This window comes from Drosophila simulans, chromosome X (assembly GCF_016746395.2).
Source record: "Drosophila simulans strain w501 chromosome X, Prin_Dsim_3.1, whole genome shotgun sequence".
NCBI classification, from domain to species: domain Eukaryota; kingdom Metazoa; phylum Arthropoda; class Insecta; order Diptera; family Drosophilidae; genus Drosophila; species Drosophila simulans.
The window spans coordinates 11,276,281-11,298,025 of record NC_052525.2 but is presented as its reverse complement, the minus strand read 5'-3'; the positions used below and the strand labels follow the sequence as shown (position 1 = coordinate 11,298,025).

The 21,745-nt window shown below is 41.3% G+C and overlaps 3 protein-coding genes and 1 long non-coding RNA gene across 14 annotated transcripts; 1 reads left to right on the top strand and 3 right to left on the bottom strand.

The window, feature by feature from the left end:
- The first annotated feature begins 1,550 nt into the window (after positions 1-1,550).
- Positions 1,551-6,979, top strand: LOC6725717 (endoplasmic reticulum chaperone BiP). 3 transcript variants are annotated; one of them, XM_016172717.3, is made up of 3 exons: positions 1,551-1,808; positions 3,621-3,766; positions 4,207-6,979. In XM_016172717.3, exons 2-3 carry the CDS (start codon positions 3,642-3,644, stop codon positions 6,050-6,052), a joined length of 1,971 nt encoding a protein of 656 aa, XP_016038993.1. In that variant the 5' UTR covers positions 1,551-1,808; positions 3,621-3,641; the 3' UTR covers positions 6,053-6,979. The 3 variants fall into 3 exon arrangements, with proteins under 3 accessions (XP_016038993.1, XP_016038992.1, XP_016038994.1); XM_016172716.3 differs by lacking the exon at positions 1,551-1,808 and adding an exon at positions 2,249-2,406; XM_016172718.3 differs by lacking the exon at positions 1,551-1,808 and adding an exon at positions 3,239-3,380.
- LOC123327352 lies at positions 2,384-3,102 on the bottom strand. The gene is made up of 2 exons (XR_006542055.1): positions 2,736-3,102; positions 2,384-2,579 (listed from the first exon to the last, which is right to left on the bottom strand). It is a non-coding gene; the product is annotated as an uncharacterized LOC123327352 (long non-coding RNA).
- Positions 6,089-15,902, bottom strand: LOC6725716 (casein kinase II subunit beta). 9 transcript variants are annotated; one of them, XM_016173779.3, is made up of 7 exons: positions 15,755-15,902; positions 14,945-15,020; positions 14,590-14,692; positions 14,341-14,532; positions 13,569-13,758; positions 13,388-13,469; positions 6,089-8,642 (listed from the first exon to the last, which is right to left on the bottom strand). In XM_016173779.3, the coding sequence occupies exons 2-7, from the start codon at positions 15,014-15,016 to the stop codon at positions 8,574-8,576; spliced, it is 708 nt and encodes a 235-aa protein (XP_016038987.1). In that variant the 5' UTR covers positions 15,017-15,020; positions 15,755-15,902; the 3' UTR covers positions 6,089-8,573. The 9 variants fall into 9 exon arrangements, with proteins under 9 accessions (XP_016038987.1, XP_016038988.1, XP_016038991.1 ...); XM_016173780.3 differs by lacking the exon at positions 6,089-8,642 and adding an exon at positions 9,824-10,336; XM_016173783.3 differs by lacking the exon at positions 6,089-8,642 and adding an exon at positions 10,936-12,000.
- Positions 15,903-16,360: 458 nt separating this feature from the next.
- Positions 16,361-19,259, bottom strand: LOC6725715. Its single transcript, XM_002106682.4, has 4 exons — positions 18,969-19,259; positions 17,051-17,188; positions 16,863-16,986; positions 16,361-16,809 (listed from the first exon to the last, which is right to left on the bottom strand). Exons 1-4 carry the CDS (start codon positions 19,245-19,247, stop codon positions 16,457-16,459), a joined length of 894 nt encoding a protein of 297 aa, XP_002106718.3. The 5' UTR covers positions 19,248-19,259; the 3' UTR covers positions 16,361-16,456.
- Between the last annotated feature and the right edge of the window lie 2,486 nt (positions 19,260-21,745).

The following is a 21,745-nucleotide window of genomic DNA, read 5'->3' as shown; positions in this document are numbered from 1 at the left end:
TGCTTAGAGTACAACCTGTCCATAGTTTTTCCTGCACACAATCTGCGACAGAAGGAAACCTAAATTGGCTGGATTCCAAAAAACCAGAATTTTGGTCAACGTCTACTTTTATAATGTAAAGTACGGTACGATATCGACGGGGCGCTGAGCGGGGAGATGATAAAAAGATTATTACATGCTATTATGTATTGTTATGAAAATATATTGATATTGAATGAGTGTCATTACAAAAATCGACAAAAAAAAAAAAAAAAGAAAAGAAAACTAAAAAGTGGGTGTTTTTCATTCTCGGGCGGATGCGGACTGATAAGTCAAGAACTCGCTATAAATATGCTACATATATGGAATGGGGATTGGTCTTATCGGTAGTCGCTTAATTTATGGAAATTATCATTTCAAATGAAGATTGACGAAATGCCTGGAAAGTGCCAGATAAACGTGGTGTTTTCGACTTTTTCGGAAAACGTATCATTTGAATCCCCCCAAATATAAGTCATGATATTATCAAAACATTTATGAATCAGAATTTGAGTGTATTGTTTAAACAGCTTTTAAATCTTACTTTTCAGATAAATATTATTAATACAAATTCTGGGAATTATAATTATAATACAAAACTCCGTTAGTTAACCACTCAAAACTATGGATAAGCAGTTATTTTTACATTCCGTAAAATTTATCTTTCGTATTTACATTTTAATATTGCAGCACCATTTCCGGTTGTCACAGTATTAAAAAACAGCTGCTAATCAGCCTAAAATTAAATATCTAATGTATTTATTTGCTTATAATTATAAGAACCCAAATTATAACTTTAAATATCGGAATGAACAATTACCAAGTCTAAAAATAGTTTTAGGAAATCGTCAATAATTACGCCCCACTTAAAGTAACGGCAAACATCCAGATCCAGCTGGAAACATAACGGTTAACCTGGAGCAATGTACACGTCAGTGCTCGTTGCTGCGTTACTTAAGGCAAACGCATATTTGCATCAGACAAACCAAACACCATAAAAAGAAAAAGAAGAAGGCCAAACACCGTACGCTCTCCGCTACGAAAATGTTTGGGTAAACAAATAGTGAAAAGCTCTGGGAGAGAGCGAGAGAGAGAGTTGGCTTTAGTGGGCGGAACCGCGACGCCTGCGACACGTAAGTGCTAGAGATGGAACAGCTAAAGATAGCTATCGATTAAAATTACATTCAATCAAATGAATATATATAAAATAAGTTAAATTAAAAAAAAACGATTATTAAAATTATTGTAAGCCGTACACTAGAAATAGTAATATATTATTTTAATTTTCTATTAATTATTTGTCTAAAATAGTTGGACATACCTACACATGCATGATAGCTTGTTTATTCAATTCTTAATTTAAATAAATAATAAATCAACATATTATATATTCTCAATACCCTTATTTTGATCTAACGTAATATTTGTTCGACTTATTCGATTGCCAGATGCCTATCGATGTTTCTAGAAAACTAAACTCATCGACACGTCAGTGGTACGTGAGAGCAAAGAGCAATAAATAGCCGGAAAACAGAGAGCGAAAATCAGTTTCAAAACAAAAGTACAAGGAATAACATCACAGCAAAAGAGAAACGCGATTTATTAAAAACAAATTATAACCCCAAGAATATTGTAACGCGCTGTGACCGCAAATATAAACAAGAAATCGTTACATTCCCATTAGATCAATTAAAACCAAGCCAAAAAACAACAAAGACTAATACTTCTGTGACAAAAAGTGACAATTACCTAAATAAGTGATTTTTTTTTAATAGTTTTAGTTAGAAAATGTAAGTATACGAAAAGAAAATGATATTGAAAGTTGATATGAGTGGATGCTGTTGACCTTAACATCTAAGAAACACGAAAATATTTATCACATTTACTTCGGCCCAAAAGAAACAGCATTAAGTGCATATTTAAATATATATATATATATTTTTTATTAGTATGTGCTGCAAGGAATTCAGTGGCTTGAATTACGTTGTATCATTTTTTTTATATCCTATTTTTGTTTATTTTGAAACAAAGTTGAGGCAAAAATTCAGCGTTTAAACTGACTGAAAAGTATTTATAAAAGTATAAAAAAGGATTGCTTGACATACACATTGGTAACTCTACAACATATTTAAAAAGCGGTTATTCGTTGGCCCAACAATCGCGTGCTTTCCAACACCGATCTACCACTGACGTGTCTTTTTGGCCCCAGAGTTGCACGTGTGTGTGTGTGCCGCAGCGTGTGACTGTGTGCGAACGTAGAAAGCGCCGGCAAAAACGTCAGATAAGCAGCAGCCACATATTCTACTGCTCTGTCAGTTCACTTTGAAGCGTCGAGAAAGCACATTAAATCGAAACAAATTTGAAATTGTTAGCCGCTCAGCGATAAGTGTAAGTGTTTATTCAAAGAAAAGGCCTAAATACAGGAAAGTGCATTTGCACTGCTAGAATATTCGTGAAAAGGAACCGATGGCAAAGAGGGTCACCAATACACTGCAATTTTACAGTCGCCATGTTGGCAAAAGTAAAAGGGGTCTGCTACAAAAAGTTCGTCCGCACGTGCCCTTAAAGAAATAGAAACGTGTGAAATTAATTTCTATTATAGTTCCAACCAATAAAGGCCAACCAATGACGTGGTGGTCGTGACGCACGAATAAGTTATAATACACAAATGACAAGTTCGGTGAATGAACTTTGTCTTCTTCGTATTAGTTTCTTACAGCCTAAGCTTGCGTTTAGGTGAAGTTCTTGTTTTCCCTTTACATTAATTTACGGTTAATTTAGCTTGCATTTCCTTCTTTTTTTAAAAAAAGACCGCGAAGCGCCTGCGCATTCTGGCGTCTGTGTGAGTGGGAGTAGGCCTATCTGTGTGCGTTTGTCTGCGCTCAATCCGCTTGGTACACGTCATTTATTTGGCAGATTTATAAGCTCTCCCTTTGCTCTCTCTGTGTGCCTCTCTCCGCTGGTCGCAAAGTACACGTCAGTGCGGCATAGAAAAAAAAGAATAAAATACCTAAGTGGTTAAGCTACAAACAGCTGTGCAAATCCAGCTTTCCTTCTAGAAATGTGCGTGGGGAGGGGGAGTTTCTCGGCGTGCGTGAAAGAACGAAAAGAATTAAACCAGTTATTTGGCCGCTCTCTCACCGGCAGCAGCAAAGAAAGAACCAGAAAAATGTTACACGTATACAAATTTCGCTGCTCTTTCGTTCGCTCTCTCTCTCTCCTTTTCTTGCTTTCCGGCGACGTCGACGTCGGTCAATGTCAGCAGAACGGAGATGAGCGCACCGCTTAGCAGTTGCCGGGCAGTTAGCCATTGGAGTAGACGTGTTCTTTATTCGATATTGACTACTAGTAAGATTTACAAGGTACTGATACTGGTAGAATCGTGGTTAAAATAATAAGGTTGCCAAAGTGGCACAGCTAACGGTACATGTTGACAGTTGGCCGACGTCATCAGTACTGGTTCTCTCGCAGAGGGAGAGAGAGAGCCAAATAGAATACTGTGCCCATTTATGTTTGCATGTGTGTGATTGTGTTGACGTGTACAAAAAGCCGAGCTTGAAATAATTGGGCGAAAATTAACGCAATCCCTTTCTTATTTGCAGTTTTCCTGAGAGATCTTCAATATGAAGTTATGCATATTACTGGCTGTCGTGGCCTTTGTTGGCCTCTCGCTGGGCGAGGAGAAGAAGGAGAAGGACAAGGAGCTGGGCACAGTGATCGGCATTGATTTGGGCACCACGTACTCCTGGTAAGTTAGACATGCTCGTCCTTCGACTCTAAAACCCATTTATGCTTACGTGAAATATCTGGATCATAAAGTATACAGTGGCCATAAATCCTACAGTTCATTTATATGCTTTAGACGTGTACATTGCAATTGATTAGTTTTTATTACGGGTCATAATCACAGTTATAACTAAATATTTGTAATGTAAATATGACCTTAAAATAACGTAGAATGTATAAGATTTTGCTTCTTAAAAAAAGTGGACTTTATCTATACTCCCATACTAGTAATTTTAGGTGACACACTTCCACGTGCGCATTGTAATAAGAAATTTTCGCTGTAGTTAAGTGACTCAAGTTCAAGTTTAGCACTACTCACACTTGTAAATGGGTATCTCTACCACTGCTTTCATTTACGATTCGTTATTAATCTAAATATTTCTTACCCAAATTCTCTTACAGCGTTGGTGTGTACAAGAACGGACGCGTTGAGATCATCGCCAACGATCAGGGTAACCGCATCACTCCCTCCTACGTCGCTTTCACCGCTGACGGTGAGCGTCTTATTGGAGATGCCGCCAAGAATCAGTTGACCACCAATCCCGAGAACACGGTCTTCGATGCCAAGCGTCTGATCGGTCGCGAATGGTCCGACACCAATGTGCAGCACGACATCAAGTTCTTCCCCTTCAAGGTTGTCGAGAAGAACTCGAAGCCCCACATCAGCGTGGACACGTCGCAGGGCGCCAAGGTGTTCGCACCCGAGGAGATCTCCGCCATGGTTCTGGGCAAGATGAAGGAAACCGCTGAGGCCTATCTGGGCAAGAAGGTCACCCATGCCGTCGTTACCGTGCCAGCCTACTTCAACGATGCCCAGCGTCAGGCCACCAAGGATGCTGGTGTGATTGCCGGTCTGCAGGTGATGCGCATCATCAACGAACCCACTGCTGCGGCTATTGCCTACGGTCTGGACAAGAAGGAGGGCGAGAAGAACGTGCTTGTGTTCGATTTGGGCGGCGGCACCTTCGATGTCTCCCTGCTGACCATCGATAACGGAGTGTTCGAGGTGGTGGCCACCAACGGTGATACTCATTTGGGAGGTGAGGACTTCGATCAGCGTGTGATGGATCACTTCATCAAGCTGTACAAGAAGAAGAAGGGCAAGGACATTCGCAAGGACAACCGCGCCGTTCAGAAGCTGCGTCGTGAGGTTGAGAAGGCCAAGCGTGCCCTGTCTGGTTCCCACCAGGTGCGCATCGAGATTGAATCCTTCTTCGAGGGCGATGACTTCTCCGAGACCCTGACCCGTGCCAAGTTCGAGGAGCTTAACCTGGATCTGTTCCGTTCCACCCTGAAGCCAGTGCAGAAGGTGCTCGAGGATGCTGACATGAACAAGAAGGACGTGCACGAGATTGTGCTGGTCGGTGGCTCCACTCGTATCCCTAAGGTGCAGCAGCTGGTTAAGGACTTCTTCGGCGGCAAGGAACCATCCCGAGGCATCAATCCCGATGAGGCTGTGGCTTACGGTGCTGCCGTGCAGGCTGGCGTGCTCTCTGGCGAACAAGATACCGATGCTATTGTCCTGCTCGATGTGAACCCACTCACCATGGGTATTGAGACCGTCGGCGGTGTGATGACCAAGCTGATTCCCCGCAACACCGTCATCCCCACCAAGAAGTCGCAGGTGTTCTCCACTGCCTCCGATAACCAGCACACCGTCACCATCCAGGTGTACGAGGGCGAGCGTCCCATGACCAAGGACAACCATCTGTTGGGCAAGTTCGATCTGACTGGCATCCCACCAGCACCCCGTGGCATTCCCCAGATTGAGGTTTCGTTCGAGATCGACGCCAACGGCATCCTGCAGGTCAGTGCCGAGGACAAGGGTACCGGTAACAAGGAAAAGATCGTCATCACCAACGACCAGAACCGCCTGACGCCCGAGGATATCGATCGCATGATCCGCGATGCCGAGAAGTTCGCCGATGAGGACAAGAAGCTGAAGGAGCGTGTGGAGTCCCGCAACGAACTGGAATCGTATGCCTACAGCCTGAAGAACCAGATCGGTGACAAGGACAAGCTGGGCGCCAAGCTGAGCGACGAGGAGAAGACCAAGTTGGAGTCGGCCATCGATGAGTCGATCAAGTGGCTGGAACAGAATCCCGATGCCGATCCCGAGGAGTACAAGAAGCAGAAGAAGGATCTGGAGGCCATCGTTCAGCCCGTGATCGCTAAGCTGTACCAGGGTGCTGGCGGTGCTCCTCCTCCAGAGGGCGGCGATGATGCCGATCTCAAGGACGAGCTGTAAGATGGCCACCCCCCCTCACATAACTTACACACAGCCCAGCCTGCATCCATTCGAGATCATAGTGTTGGAATTCAGACTGAAAAAAACAATTATAACTTAATTGCAAACGCAGTAGCCACAACAACAACAACAACAAGAAGAGAAAGATAGAGAAAGATCACAACAGCAAAAGATAATACTACTTTACAGCCCTCAGCAGCCATCCCCCCATCCATTCGACCTTTAAGGCAAAATTCCCAAAAAGAAATCCATTCGAAAAACATGAAAACAAAACAGAAGAAAAAACACAATCCTTTTTTTATACATTTTTTTTTTCTACATTTAAATTTAAAGTATTTTTTTGTCGGCAAAAAAATTTGAGAGATGTAATAGCGATTTATTCGAGTGTTCCTCGCATTTCTCACGCCCTTCCGCCCACTCCCCCCTCACGTTAGCTGCATAATTATGTAAAACTGTAAATTTTTTTTATATATGTATACACATAAATGTGACGACTGTAAGCCCCGAAATCCCCGAGGAGTCGCAAATCAATAGGTTAGCCTACGGATATGTAAAGCGGTAGCAACAAACAAAACAAACAGACAAATGTTATATGTATAAGCGAGTAATGTGGCACCAATTCCTCGGGCATATTTCCCCACTGATATCCCAATAGCAGTGCGAATATATCGGGGAATCGGGCTATGTTGATGAGATATAGAAGAGAGAGAGGAGCACAGGGAGCTGCGGGTCGTGCGGAGGAGGAGAATAGGTCGATGAGGAATGCGAACGGCAGCGAAGCAAGAGATAAACCACGAAATCATACGGAAACCACTAGAGAGCAGCGGCACACACCATCGGCCAGGCTTCATAAATGGGTTCTTCGATTTTACGAAGAATTTTCTAATTTATTTAAAAATAAAATAAAAAAAAATTGAAAAAATGAAATCTGCTTGTTTGAATTGGGCATGGGAAATGATGGGTAATCAATCGGTGTTGGTTTTCCCAAATAAATAACAATACTTTTCGTTTTTCTTCATCTTTATTGTTTTCTCCTCATTCGCTGGCATCGAAATGCATCATCATTTCATTTCCTTGCGCAACATATCAACCTTATCTCTGATTTTTGCTATATAATTCCTGCGATAACTGCATTATCATCATCTTACGCCAACTGCTTTCTTTCATTTTTGTTTTTCTTTCTTCTTTTTAATCTTAATTATTCTTAAATACATTAAAAAAATACATAAAATATTTTGTTGGTTTCCGTTTTGTTTGTTGTTGTTCTTGTTTGTTTTCAATATCAGTTCTGTTCTCGTTTTCGCATTTGATCTTGAATTTAACGAACTCGGAATAGCGGCGTTTTTGACCCCATCGAAGAAAAGAACTTAACAATTTCTTGGCTTCGCTTGTGAGTGAAAACAACTGAATTTCCGGTTTCGCTCAATTTAAACCCGATTCGAATTTGGGAACAGGTCTGGATGTGTGTGTGTGTATGTTCTGTGTGTGTGTGTGTGTGTTTGTGTTGTGTGTACATATATAAATAAGCTAACGGTATATTGTTTATATGTTTATGTATATGTATTTCTATATAAGTATATGCACTCTCAGATTTCGAAAAAAGGGAACGCCGAACGATTTCGCATTCGAATTCGGGTCACGTTCAGTTTTGGGTTTTTGTTTTCCGTTCTTATTGTTTTTGTTGTTGTAGATTTGCTGCATTCAGCTTTCGATATATCCAAGTTTTTGAAGTAGTAGCAGGCTTTGAGGAGGAAGCAAACAGGCTGGGCGATTCGAAATCGAAATGGGCTCTTTGCGGGCAGGAGGGAAGTATTGGAAATGAGGGAACAAAGGCGGGTGTTTATACGGCCACTTGACTAAATATTTTAAAGATACTATATATCTAAATCGGTTTAGCCCCTTTCATTTCACTTAATAAATAAAATGCAAAGAATATAGTTGACGACACCTGTTCAGTGTGACCAGCGTAAAAAGTAATCTAATAACTCTCAATTCAGGAACAATTTTCAAAAATTCTCGAACATCAAATATTTAAAGTACAAGTATAAATAGTTTGGTATTTGAAGTGCGTCAACTTTGAATTAGCACATTTGATGCACTCGAATGGTAAATAGGAAAATAATAACAAGTCTTACAATTATTTTAGGATCAAAAACCACAAAACATGGGAATAAATAATGCATTACTCAATTTTGTACTTGTTATTAGATTAGTTTTTACCTTTGCGTTCAAAACTCTGGACACACTGCACCTGATCCTACTTTCCTTCTTTTTTCGAACAGGAGCTGGCTGTGTGTGTGTGTCTGTATGTCTGTATGCGTTTTACTGGTGACTTGTTGTTGTTGGTTTTGGATCCAGCGTTGAAGATTTTGATGTTGGTCCTCCTGTCTATATCCAAATTGTTTTCCTCAGTGTGGGCCGCCCTGCGTGTGTGTGTGTATCTGTATCTGTATCTGTGTCTGTCTTCAGGTGTGTGTTGTGGTGTATCGGCTGCTGGACTGCTTGGCTGCACTGCTTGCGCTTAGAGGCGCTTCGGCACCGTATCGGCATTATTCTCAGGCTCTTCGTCCTTGGGCGGCTGACCACGTTGCTGCACGGGGATCAGCGAATTACCATTATGAAATCGGATCAGATCATAGCGAATGGTTGGAAAAACAAGCGATAAAAAAACACGCGTACAGGAAGAAAAAAAAACGTGGAAGATAGGAGAAAGTAGAAAAAGAAAGCGGAAGAGAAAGAAGAAACACACACATCAATATGAATTCAATCAATTGTGGGAGTAAGTTGGTGTAAATACAACCGTCTTTCCAATTTCGGCAGAATCAAAATTAGTGCAAGTTCACGAATAAGTTTTTGAAAATTTGTATAAGTTCTTAATCGAAACAGTAAAATTGTTTTAGTATTTACATGTTGGGGAATGTTAATTTTAATGCAAAACTAAAAATTATGAACTTGATTTGGAAAAAGTTGCTCTTTAGATGAGGCATTTGTTTCTTTCGATATGTATTTGAATGTTTTGTTAAATGTATGAAATAGTACAATTGCATTAAGAGTGACTCAGTCAACTTTATTTCGAAATTGGAAAACGGGTTGAGATTATAATGGCATGGAATGGCATCAGGATATTGATCTGAACCGTGAATGTCTATACCAAATGAGTTGGCCGAGCCAACGGAAAAGTTCCATGGGAAATCCGGGAAAACGGAGCGGTGATATGAGTGTCCTTCTAAATCTCCAAATTCTTAGCAATCTTCATTATGTGTGTGTCTCTGCGTCTCTGTGTGCTTCAATTAATTTTCCAATTGTGTTGTTTTTATCTAAAAATTTCTGTGGTACTCTCGAAATCTCTAGAGATTTAAATAGTTCAAACTAATTTTTTGAGCGCAGCAAAAATACAGTAAATTCAAAAGTGCACTTGAAAAATGCATTTGGTTTTTATAATGTTAGGCTTACATAATTGAAAAGATTTTTGAGAAGTGCTGCAAAGTATGGTTCTAAAACTATATATTAAGTGATTAAAACAATACCGCTGCAAGCACCGGATTAATATTTTCTTTTTGAAATAATATTATTAAATCTCTAGAGCTTCCGCCCTCCCAGGTGTAAGTGTAGGGCTTGTGATTTTCGGGAGTTAGTGTTTTTTATGTCCATGGAAATGGATAAGCAAGCAGTGCCGAACTTACTTACTAAATTCGTATGTGTGTTAATGTCGGTTAAGGTGCACGATTGGGCCCATTTAAGTTAAGTTAATTAAAATAAACCAATAATGTATAAGTTCAGCATATTTATTTGTTCACATGATTGTTCATTGCCATATTCGTTTCACATTCGCATTAGGATCGGCGGCTAAGCAGGTAATTTGTCGAGGTATATAAATAAAAAATGGGCCAGGCGGGTGCTGCAGCAGGCAGCTTCTGTAAGCACAGGTAATATGAAGCAGTGTGTCGTCGTTGGTGAATGGATCGAGATATATTAGCAGTAGAACTTCTCCAACTATGTGTTTGAAAAACTCATTATCTCGTCGAACTGGCAATCCTAAAGTAACATCTATTTGAACTCTATTTTCAAAGACTAAAAAATGTCTGGCAACACTAAATTTCAAACTGTCAAACTGATTCCTATCCTTTTTAGCTTTTGAACATTATTTTTGCAACTTTAGGACTCGAAATATGCAATTTCTGTGTTAGAGAAGTTCGTCTGTGGAAAATGAATTGACGACGATCACTCGGCCTCTGCCTCGGGATCAGGACGACTCAGGATCTCCTGGCAGAGTGCAATGTAGTCCTTGAGGAATTGCAAAAAGCGAAGCATATGGAAAAGTGAAATCAAATTAAAATGGTACACGAAAATACCCATGAAACATAAAACACTGCTGCGACATACATAGTACAATCCTTGTGCGTGCGTATCGAAAATCTTACATGGAAACAAAAGGTGCAGCCACTCACAATTCTACAAATCAATTACGGTTAAGACAATGGGCCCAATGGCAAATATAAATAAGTGTTAGTAAAGGGCAGAGCGGCATTTTTTTATGTTTGCAATGAAAAGAAAGATTTTCAAAAATAATATAATATTTTCTTGACTTTATCTGTAAGTGGATTGTGGGACGTTCAAATCGAAGAGGCGCGAAATGATAGACTGCGTTTAGTATTAAATATCAGTTTCGTTTTTATTTTAGTTATTGTTATTATTACTTTTGTTCTCCATTATTTTCATTTCTCGTTTCGTTTTATTTTCTCATCAATTAATTGTAAACAGTTTTCTGCACACGTTCAGATTAACTTATCAACGGTCCTCGGCCTTTCTATCGATCTCTATATAGATTTTCATATATATATATATATATATATTTATACTTTATTTCTAATTTTCTTAAAAAACGTTCTTCACTTCACGACTTATTGTTTGTGTGTTTTTTGTTTTGCGTTCTCCTAATCACGCAAATATTCATATTGATCTTAACAACAAAAAAAAAATCAAATTCAATTAATTCGTTTTGGCAGAAAAAATGCTATTCTCTATATTATTACAATTGGGTGATAATGCTTTTGCACACAACATACAATACGTTTAGAGTTAAGAATTAGAAAAAAAAGAACAACAAGGGGAGGGCGAGTTGAATTTAGTAGAATTTGAAATGGAAAAGTTTCCAATTTTGGACCCTTAAAAAACTAAACTATACCGATTAATGCCGCTACAACTGGAACAAAGCCAAAGCTATATTGTATTATGTACGTTCCGTTTTTTTTTATGTTTTCTTTACTTTACTGAACGAACACACACATTCTGCAATGAAATTTAATGCTGGCTTCAGATTTCAATTTATTTATCATTCGTTTTCTTATTGCGCTTTTGATTGATTGTTGAACACTGCTACAAGTTTGTTATTGCTTCTGGGAACGATAGGGCAACACTTGCCGTAACTATCGGTTGGATAACAGTGTGTGCACATCATGGAAAGAAAAGGGATCCTGCTGCCATCCTTTCGCTTTCCGCTTGTCTGTGCGTGCTCATGAGTGTGTGTGGGTGTGTATGTGTGCTTGTTTCATTGTGTGTGTGTGTCTGTTGGAATTTTGGGGCTTGATTCGTTCGGTTCGTTGCTCGTGTCCTGCTGCCAATCTTCATCCTCTTCTTCGATCCACATCCTTATGTTCCAAGCGGTTGCTTCTGCTTCCGTTCATTTGCATTCATTCTGTGTATGGGTGGGCGGTGTTAGGGGGGTTTTGCGGTATCTATGTGTGTGAGTGAGTCGCTGTGTGTGTAAATCAGTGGGTGAGTGGGCGTTTGGTTGGATGGGGATGACTTTACTGGGTGTTTTTCTTGATTTCATTAATTTTCGTCTACTTCTTTGGGAGTTCGGGTTCCGGTAACTTCTTTCCTTCAGTAGCCATCTTCTTGCTGGCCAATGCTTTGGGACTCTTCGCGCGTTTGACTGGCGCATTGGGCTATGGAATTTATACAGGGTTTTATTTGCGTTGTCGTTTACATAAATGCTGATCGGTATTTGTGTTCTCTATTATTTGGAAGTACTATGTTGCTTATATCGTTGTTTTCTCTACTTTAAATTAGTTTCTTCATACCTATCTCTATACTTCTAACTCTCTCTCTCTCTCTCACACACTCTCTTTTTCTGTCTAATTCGAGTATCCTTTTTGTTTGTTTTGTTTTCTTCTTTTTATCTTTTTTTGGTCAAGTGTTGCACCGCCAGTGTCTTAGAATGTTACACAAAACATACATAAATACATAAAAAGTGAGGAAACGAACATATAAAAACACATTTAATTGGTTAATTGACCGAAGAAAATAATCTATATATAAGCGTGTGTGTGTGTGGGCGTTTGTGTATGTGTGTATTTAAGAGTTATGCATGTATAGTCCTTGAACTTAAACTTCAATGCGAAGGATATTCTGCTCAGCGGTAATATTAAAATGTAACATAAATACATGTTTCTGAATATTTTCATAAAGTTTAGATTAATAAGAAGTTGCAGTGTTTTAAATAAAAAATCAACATCGCATACAGTTCCACATGTCTGAGTGCTTAAGGGCTCTAAATGAATCTGCGTGTGGCTGTGTGTCCTTTTATCTATTTTGTTTCGTTATACATTTTCTTCTGTTTCTTTTCATTTTGAAATACAAACGCAGTTGGTTTTTGTTTTTTGTGTTGTTTTTTTTTTAGTTTTTATATTTATATAAATGAAAGCGCCTAGCGTTTAAAAACCTCAATACAATTGTCTCTCCGTCTCTCAGTGTGGCTGTTGTTGTTGTTGTTGTGTGTTGCTGTCTATCGGTCTTCCCGTTGTAAACTATCATTTCGATTTATGTTTCGTTTACATGCAGTTAAATGGATTGTTTGTTTGTTGTTGTATTCGTGCGTATGTGTTTGTGTTGTAGTATTTGTTGTTGTTGGTGGTGTATTTATTTTATTAGTTTTTCTACACCCAATTTTAAGAATCGATCGATTGGAACGATCGATAATGTATCGATATTTTGGTTTTATTCAGACAGGCAGAGACATGATTGTATTCATAATCATATTCAGGTTCAGGTTGTCGATCGGATTTTATGGATGTTTGATTTGATTTGGTTTGGTTTTTTATTGTAGTGGTGGTGGTTGGTTTGGTGGTTTTGTATGTGTGGGGAGAGAAAACAAATAAAAAAGATATAATATATTTATATGCTTAGTAGTTGAATGATCCCTTGGTGGCTTTGTGTTTTTTTAGTCAATATATAGATTTTTAGATTTCAAAATAAAATACAACAAAAAAGATGAGAGAGTGGGGTAAACGGTGGGAAGGATACTAATAGCTAGTTATTAAGTTTTAAATTTACCGCTCGTAGTGGCATTTTAAAATTGGCTGCTGCCTGCAGCTGAATTTGATAAGCTAAGCTGTGTATTTTGAATCCATACAGCCTATGTGTAGATCAAGTTGTCGTCGTATCGGGCACATAAAACGGAAGAGAATGTATCAACAATGTGCATCTATAGTACTGTATTGGGAATAAATCTTACCTTGGAACAAACTGATTAGTAGGACGCTTGGGACGATATTCGGGATGCACCATGAAGAGCATGTGTGGAAATCCAGTGCCGAAATAGGCGCCATCGGTATGGTGGTGACGCGACGATTTTGGTGTGTACACGTCAATGCACTTGGGGCAATAGGTCTTCACCATTGCCTCGCCGGGGATGTCCGACAGACCTGAGGATGATAATCAAAGGATTAGAGCAGTGGCAGTGAAACTTGAAGAGCTAGATAAAGCAGGAATTCATTGGTGGAATCTGGTACAAACATATTTAACTTGATTTAACTCAACATGATATGCATAGTGATCATAGAAATGTTTACAAGGCTCGTCTAGCCACTTTGGCCCAGTTTATTTTCACAGAAATTGAACGAGATTGCCTTATGGAGCACTTTGTTTATTACAATGTGAAATTATATCTTACATTTGTGCATGCATTTGATTGAAGTTTGTCTTATTTGATGGATAACAACGTTTAGGGAAGTTTCCATTAAGAAAGAGTTGATTTTTTCTGGGTGTAAGATTTCATGGGAAATCCCCATTGATATGCTATTCAGGGAACTAAGTTAGATGTTGAGCCAATGATCGCGTTGATAGTTTCTGGCTATGCAATTGCTAGGCGAAGCTTAAGTTTTGAAAAGCACGAGGTTCCTCGTGGATGTGTTGTTTTTTTAAGATTACAATCAATTTCGCGCAGAAAGATTAGTAACTATTTTTAATAGCTATAGGTAAGATTGATCAAGGATCTGGTTACGCACCCAATGGCAGCATGGGCTGACTTTCACAGTAGACACGTGGACAATGTCCGAAATCGCCAGTTTGATATTTCTCGATCATTTGAGCGATGCCGCGATTTGTTAGTATATATCTGGCGTGTATGAGACCGTAGAGCATCTCGGCGGCCTGCTCGGTCATGTCGGACTGCAGGGGATTGTCCTCGAGCTCGTCCTCTGTGAATGGTAAGGCGCATTAGCTACATACACTACGACAGCCCATTCCGATCTTACCCGGTTCCAAGTCCAAGATCATGTCCAATGCTTGGCGATAGTTGGGTACCTGCTCATTTAAACCAGTTAAATTGAATTTATCCTGTATGTAGTCCTCATCCACCTGGAAACGAAAGCGTATGCAATTAGGATCTGTACTGGAATACCCACTATATAGTGGGTTATCTGGGCATGTGTGTACAGTTGGGCACAGTATTGCCCCACCTTGCGGCACACACACACACACACGCGCGCGCTAAGGCAGAGATTGAGGGCTGCACTTTGCAATTGTTGCACTTACAGCGCGCGCTTAGATAACGCGATTACAGCGAACAACGCGGGTAATTCGTCGTTGATGCTGATCATAATATCTCACCTCGCAGAAGAACTCATTGCCACGAAGTCCACAGAACCAGGTGACCCAGGAGACTTCCTCGGAGCTGCTCATTTTGCTGCAAAGATAAGCGAATGGAGTTGCTAATTCATATTTTCATCGTTTTTTTTGCTGACAAATTATCCTGCACACGCATACCACACATGCACACCGCACTCACACACACACACACGCAGTCATGGCACACACACTAAGGCAAACGCTCACGCACTATTACATACATTAAGGGGATTATTTTGCGTAATTTGGGGCTGGCGTGCGAAATTTATTGTTAAAATATCATGGAACGCAATCTTGGCACTTTCTTGTCTACCCACCCCCCCTGCTTTCTTCACGTTTCCTTTTGGTTTCGCTTCTTGTTGCTCGCACACACCACACTCTCTTTTTCCGCTTTTTTCTTCTTTCCTCCTCTTCTTTTTTGGTTGGATTGGTCTTTCGGGGTTTTTGTTTTCGGTTTTTCGTTTAATTCGCGTTGCTTGTGTAATGTTACTAGTTTTCGATGATCGCACCGTTGAAATTGGGGAGCATAAAAATAAATTTTTATACTCGTATTGTGACAATTGACAAGCGCTCATACAAAATGTGCCGAGCAGTAAGAAGAAGCACACTCTGTTGGAAATTGAAAAAAAAAAGAGACACATATACAGGGGCCACCACACGCACACAAACACAAACGCACACCGCGAAGCGCACACACGCACGCCTTCACACTGATGAGCGCAATCCAACGCACACCAACTTGCTATTCTGTATTTTTCCCGCTGCGGCTGTCTTCCAGTGGCCAGCACTCACCTAAATTGTTAATAATTACGCAAATTGATTGACTTTTGCACTGCAGCTGAACCGGTAAAGGCAAATATTGTAGCGAAGACGATGATATCAGGTATGCAATCTCGACTATCGATTACCGCTGTCCTGCGCTGTCCGCAGGCAATTGCCAATCGATGTGGCGCCGTGTCATCGCTAAGCGATGTATCGGCTAATCAGGGTTGCGCGTTTCGCAACACTGGTTCGGGAAAGTAATTAACCAAACAAAACGCGGAATTATTTCTTAAATAAAAGCAAGCCAATTATTATAATATGGTTTATTACCAGCATTTAGTTGGCTGTTTTGCTATTTGTCAAACAATTTACCGATTGTCTTACTACTAATTTTAGGGTATTTTTTCGTTTAGGTATATGGTAACACTATATTGAATGTTTTGAACGTGCGTTTTTAAATTTGAATTATCGACAAAATAAATCGGTTATTCGTGGATTATTTTCTCTTATTTGATTGATTAGATCGCTCGAAAGTTGTCAGAGTGAGAGCAAAGCGAGTTGCGAGCTCAGGCGACAAAGCGAGAGAGCAGTTTGCAACCTGCTTTATCGCTTCAACTCGCTCAGAGCGCACGATTGTTTTTTTGTATCCTGTGCTTTAATTACCGTTTATTTTCAAAGCACAGTAGCTCGTTTCTCGCAAAGCTCTCACTCTGCCATCTTCTCGCCTTGCTCTTAGCTTCTTGATTCGCTTCTCGCGCGCACTCTGCCGTCAGGCTTATTGATAATTTTGAAGATTTCCTTGGCTCTCTGGCGTCCATTCACCACATAGGCCAGCGGATCGTCTCGACTGGATTCCATTAGATTGTCGCACGATTCCTGCCCGATGTTGAACATAAAGGACGTGTCGATGTCCTGCGGCAACTTGCCGCGCAGAAAGCTGATCTCGTTGTCGGCCAGCGATGTTTTCCTCGACAAAAGCAGGGCGGACAGGTAACGTGGTTGCTTCTTCTTCTCGGCGCAGTGCATCACCAGGCCCCACGTGTCGTAGTCCGTGTCCAGAACGTATGTGTTGTAGATGCCCTCATCTGCAAGGAGGTATCTTCAACTACATGCATATATAAACATTTCCATCACTCACAGATGTCCTCCGTATGCTGCCAATGTCCTGGCTCTTGGAATTTTGGTATCATCCAGGTGATGTTGCCCACGAGCTTCTCGCGCAACGGATCCTCCGCAAATATGTAGCTAAAGTTCATCGTTATCTAATTTAAATTAAGGTATTGAGGTATAATTTATACGGGGATAGAGATCCTTGCTGCCACTCACATGTTGATCCTCTTTGGAGAAGGAAAAGTGACTGCGCATGCACGCGTACTCCGGAAGTTCCTCTGTAGATGCGTAATACTGAACCACGTGCCAACAGCCCATCATGCGCTCCAAATCAAAGTTCTTAATGGCGCCCACCTGAACGGAAAATAAGATCCAAAATAAGTTAGATAAGTATTTTAGAGAAGGTCTTTATAATGTTATTGTAACCGAGAAACAGGAACATCTCTAGAGATCCCTAAAATATTATTTATAACGAGATCTATTATACTTTAGTATCTCGGGAGTCCTTTTCTATTGCCTATATACATTAGACAACGATGTTTTTTGGTTAAGATTCACATACATATCTTATATTTATAATCACCTTAGAGACATTGGTGCTTTTGAATGGGTATTTAAAAACCCTAGTGAACGATCATTATTATGATATTTGAGAGGTCAGGACTGCTAATAAATAAGCCCAATAAACGTTTAGACCACAAACGCCTCTTGGCTAAAATCCCAATTCAACTTGGCTAGCTGCATGTGTGTATTTACATAGTTAGCCCTGGCGACCACAAAACAAAAGAAACTTCGGTTGGTGAAAGAGTCGAAGAAGCGACAGACGACGAAAGCCGTTAGCGCTGTCACCGTGATTGACTACTGACAGTTCATTGAGGAGTCAGTATGGCCGTCTCTCTCTCTGCGCCGCTGTTGCCGTCTCTTTCGCTGTTTTGGAAGACGCGACGCGCAGACACGAGATGCAGACGCAAGACAGCCTCTGATTGATGCGCCTCAAAAGCGCATTGCACCGCATGTGCTGCCCCCCCTTATCCTCTTTTCACTGCACCCCCTCTTTCGGCACTGTCTTCCCGCCATCTCTTTCTTCGGGTCTCTACGTGCGTGTCTTTTGTCTATTATTGCTGATTGTTTTCTGGCTTTTGGCTCGCTTTTCGGTGTTTGTATTCGTAGCAGTATTTGTCGAACTGCACCTGCATCAAAGTGCAATTGTCGCCGCCAACGGAGATGCAGACGGCGAAGAGAGGGGAGCGAGCAGAAAGGGGGCGGGCGGAGAAGAGAAGAGAAGACAAGACAAGACTCAGACGACGTCTGAGCCACTTAGAAAGTGTGATTGATTTTGGCATCGGTGTGAGCCCATTTCTTCTGCCTGGCTCTTTCTGCGCTCGCTTTATGTCCCATTCATTCTACGCGCTAGAGATGGAACGTTCCCGCCAAACGTTGGATGATTTCCAGTGGGGGAGGACACAGGAAAGTCTACTATAAGACCCACAGAACTATTATAACAGAATATTAACATAGCTTTGAGGTTAGAGGTTCATAGCTTTTGCCACAGAGTCGTTTGTTGATTTAAGGAAGTTCGACTGTAGGCGCTATTTTTTTTCTACCAGCTAACTGGATGGTGCCATCACTAGCGACTTGAAATGTGTCACAGTGCGCCCGGCATATTGATGAGCCTTTGAGTTTGACTCGCTTTTGGGCTTGGATTTGAGATGCTTTCCTCCTCCGGCGGCTGTGCTTAGAATGAAATCGAATCGAAGCGTTGCCAAAGAAAGTGATCCAGTTAGAAGAGGCCGGGGACGTGACCAGGGACGGGAACCTGTACATCCAACACTGCACCTGCGTCTGACTATCTAATGGATTGCCTCGCCTGTCTGCCGTTCTATTCGCTTAGCCAAATTCATAGCCCGAAGGTGACCTTAATATCTGGTCGGTTGGTTTAAAACAATTGTTGTTATTTTCTCTAGGAAGTGCCTCAGTTTTAGTAATAATTTGAATTTCATAAGGGGCTTTTCACTCAGCAAGATTACATCTCTATCAAGAGTCTGAGTCATAGTATGAACTATATGTACATATATGTATGCACTTCAATGTTTAGTTGACCTTGACGGGAGTGGCTAGTGGGTGATGTATTTACCTTGGGACACCGATTGCTGGGACCTGAGCGCCTCCTGGTTTGATGGGCATTGCTATTGTGTCGTGTCCACATGTTGGCACCGACTGGGTCGAGCAAAACATCCAGGATAATTATGAGCACGGCGGTCAGTAGGAGCGATCCATTCCTGCCCATGATCGCCTCCATTATTCCGGATGACGGTGAGCTACTATTGTTTATTGTCGTTGATCTTCCGGCGGTTTCAGACGCTCGATCTCCGTTGCGCTGTAGCTGGAACTGTTTTCGATGGCACTGCGCCATCTCCGCGAGTAGCGTGCGACATTAGCAGCCAGCAATAAGTACACTCTAAAAAATCTTGGCACAAAGTGGTGCAATAACATTAGTTTTGGAAGAAAAGTCTTGGAGATCTCTGCATCATCACAATATTTAAGTGTCTTAATCTAGGGTTCCAAAATAATTACTTGTTCTACAAAAGACAAATTGATTAGCTCTTAAAATGATTATTATTATTAAATGTTGAGAGTTGTTTCTTCGAGTGCACAACAAATCGGAACGCAACGGATTCGGATGTTTTTGCGGATAAGGCGCCTCTTCTTATTGCCACAGAATTCTATGGGAATAGCTGTGGCTGGGTCATTATCGGGTAGCTGGAAATAAATGCGACATTACTGAGCACTTGGCTCGATTTTAGCCATATATAGGAGTGGATTTGAGCGGAAAAAAGTAGCAGTTGTCGTGCCATTTAATAACAATATAATCAATTGAATTATTAAATTAAAAGTATGAAATTTGAGAACGAAGATATGGTTGGCTCCACCTTTCCAGTAATTCCTTTAATCGCTACCACCGAAAAATTAGCGGTTTTCCAAGGCGATGCCATCTCTTTTCAGCAGTTTAATATTGGAACTTAATCAGTCGCCGTTCCATTTCTCCTCGCTCCCAAGAGCGCGGGTGAGTTAGTCGCTCTTATCAATTATAACGTCCGTTTGCCAGTAAAGTCCAGTCAACGCCTTCCAATGCGCACATACCTATATATGTAAACATATACATACACATATTTGCAGGCTTGCATGGAAATATATAGAGTCTGGGGAACGCGAGTAGGTATTTTTGGCTGCATCTTGTTTTCACTTGTCGCATGGATGCAGATTTCCAGATTTCCAGGCAACTTTCTCGCCGCGGAGAGCGAAATTTTCGGGGTGGCGAAGTGGATGCGGAAAAGAGCGGGTGAGAGCGGGGAGTGTTGAGCGGTGGTGAGTGGAAACAGGAAACATTTTAATAGCCTGCAAATTTATTCTTTACGATCGCCAGAACGAACAGCGCGATCCGCTGGACACTTTCTCTTTATTGCGAAACGAGTTGCGCGGCATTTTCACGACCGGACTGGAATGAAACTGGACATCCTCGAAGGTTGCTACTTTTGCAGCCGCCGCCGCCGCTACTTCTTCCGCCTGCGTCTGCAGTTTAGCTTCTTTTAGCTTCGTCTCTTTTTTTTTTTTGCTTTTTTCTCCCATTTCTTTTGGAGCCGTCTGGTTTTTTGTTGGCCAGCCCAAAAAAGCGGCGCAACTTTCGTCGCCGCATTGCGTTGCGATGCGTTAGCGGCCAGTTCCGGCTTCTACGGCAGCTCCTTCCTCGCCCCTTCCATCGCCTTTCTCCCACCTTTCGCCACCCCCCTCTTCTCAGCACCCCCTTTCGCTCCTTCGCAGACGCACCGAAGCGAAAAGCGGCTCTTAATGCGGCAGCGAGACGAAATGAAACAAACTAAAGCAACAAGTGCGCAATCGAAGAAATGTCTCCTGCTCCTTTCGCTCTCTCGCTCTCTCTATTTTCCACTCTCTCTGCACGCGCTCTCTCTCTCTAAATGGAGCTTGTGCGTGCGTATGTGTGCGGATGAATGAAATCCAAGATCAAGGGCGGATGAAGGACAGGATCAGCGGGGAGGAAGATAGCGAAACCGAATAAGTAGGCCAACATTCCGAAAGACCTTAACCCATATGTGGGCGAACATTTTGAAGCCTATTCAAGTAAACAGGATATCATTGAGATATTCAAATATACTTTCAAATTCGAATAATTAATTTTAACTATAATAAACCTATAAAATAAAGGTTAGTTAACATGTTATAGAACTATTTGGGTATTATTAAGTTCAGCCAAAGATATTTACTATGTTGGAATACCAAATCAGAAAGTGAGTTGGCTTAAAAGTTTAATGTAATATTAGAACTCACTTATAACATTTTGAGCACTTTAGTAATCGCCAGTTTCTCTCAGTGTGCTCATCCGGCTACCCATTGCGTTTTCTGAATGAACGACTCTGGCTGAGATCTTTCGGCCACGCCAGCCGATCATCCATCCATCCAAACGAAATGGCCACATAAATGGGGGTCTGTAGCCGGAATCGGAATGCCTCACTCACTGGGAGTGCCACACCCGAATCCGACTTCGAATTCGAGCTGCCATCCAAAAACTGAATGGGGCAACAGGTGGGGCAACTGAAAACTGAAATCTCTGCAGCCGGAATCGGAATCCACAGGTGAGCTGAAGCTGGAGCTTGAGCTACAGGTGACAGTCGACGGAATGTCTGGTGTGGAATGTCAAACGTTTATTTGCCGGTAATTAAATTTGAAAATGATTTAAATTTCACCAGCGAATATTCCAAATTGGTCTTAACACTTTCTTTCGCAGCATCGCTGCGTTTGGTGTCTCTTTTTTTTGCCAATTGCCCACCCGCAACCCATCCAGCTGAGTCCCCTTCCCCCCCTTTTCGATGCTCCACCCATGGGCAATCCATGGAA

Coding starts and splice junctions, on each gene's coding strand:
- LOC6725717 (XM_016172717.3), top strand. CDS start 3,642: ATGAAGTTATGCATATTACTGGCTGTCGTGGCCTTTGTTGGCCTCTCG. Junction 3,767..4,206: donor TTGGGCACCACGTACTCCTG/GTAAGTTAGACA, acceptor ATTCTCTTACAG/CGTTGGTGTGTACAAGAACG.
- LOC6725716 (XM_016173783.3), bottom strand. CDS start 15,016: ATGAGCAGCTCCGAGGAAGTCTCCTGGGTCACCTGGTTCTGTGGACTT. Junction 14,693..14,944: donor GCAATGAGTTCTTCTGCGAG/GTGAGATATTAT, acceptor TTTCGTTTCCAG/GTGGATGAGGACTACATACA. Junction 13,470..13,568: donor ACTAATCAGTTTGTTCCAAG/GTAAGATTTATT, acceptor ATCTACACATAG/GCTGTATGGATTCAAAATAC.
- LOC6725715 (XM_002106682.4), bottom strand. CDS start 19,247: ATGGCGCAGTGCCATCGAAAACAGTTCCAGCTACAGCGCAACGGAGAT. Junction 17,189..18,968: donor CCAGCAATCGGTGTCCCAAG/GTAAATACATCA, acceptor TTTTCCGTTCAG/GTGGGCGCCATTAAGAACTT. Junction 16,987..17,050: donor TCTCCAAAGAGGATCAACAT/GTGAGTGGCAGC, acceptor AATTTAAATTAG/ATAACGATGAACTTTAGCTA.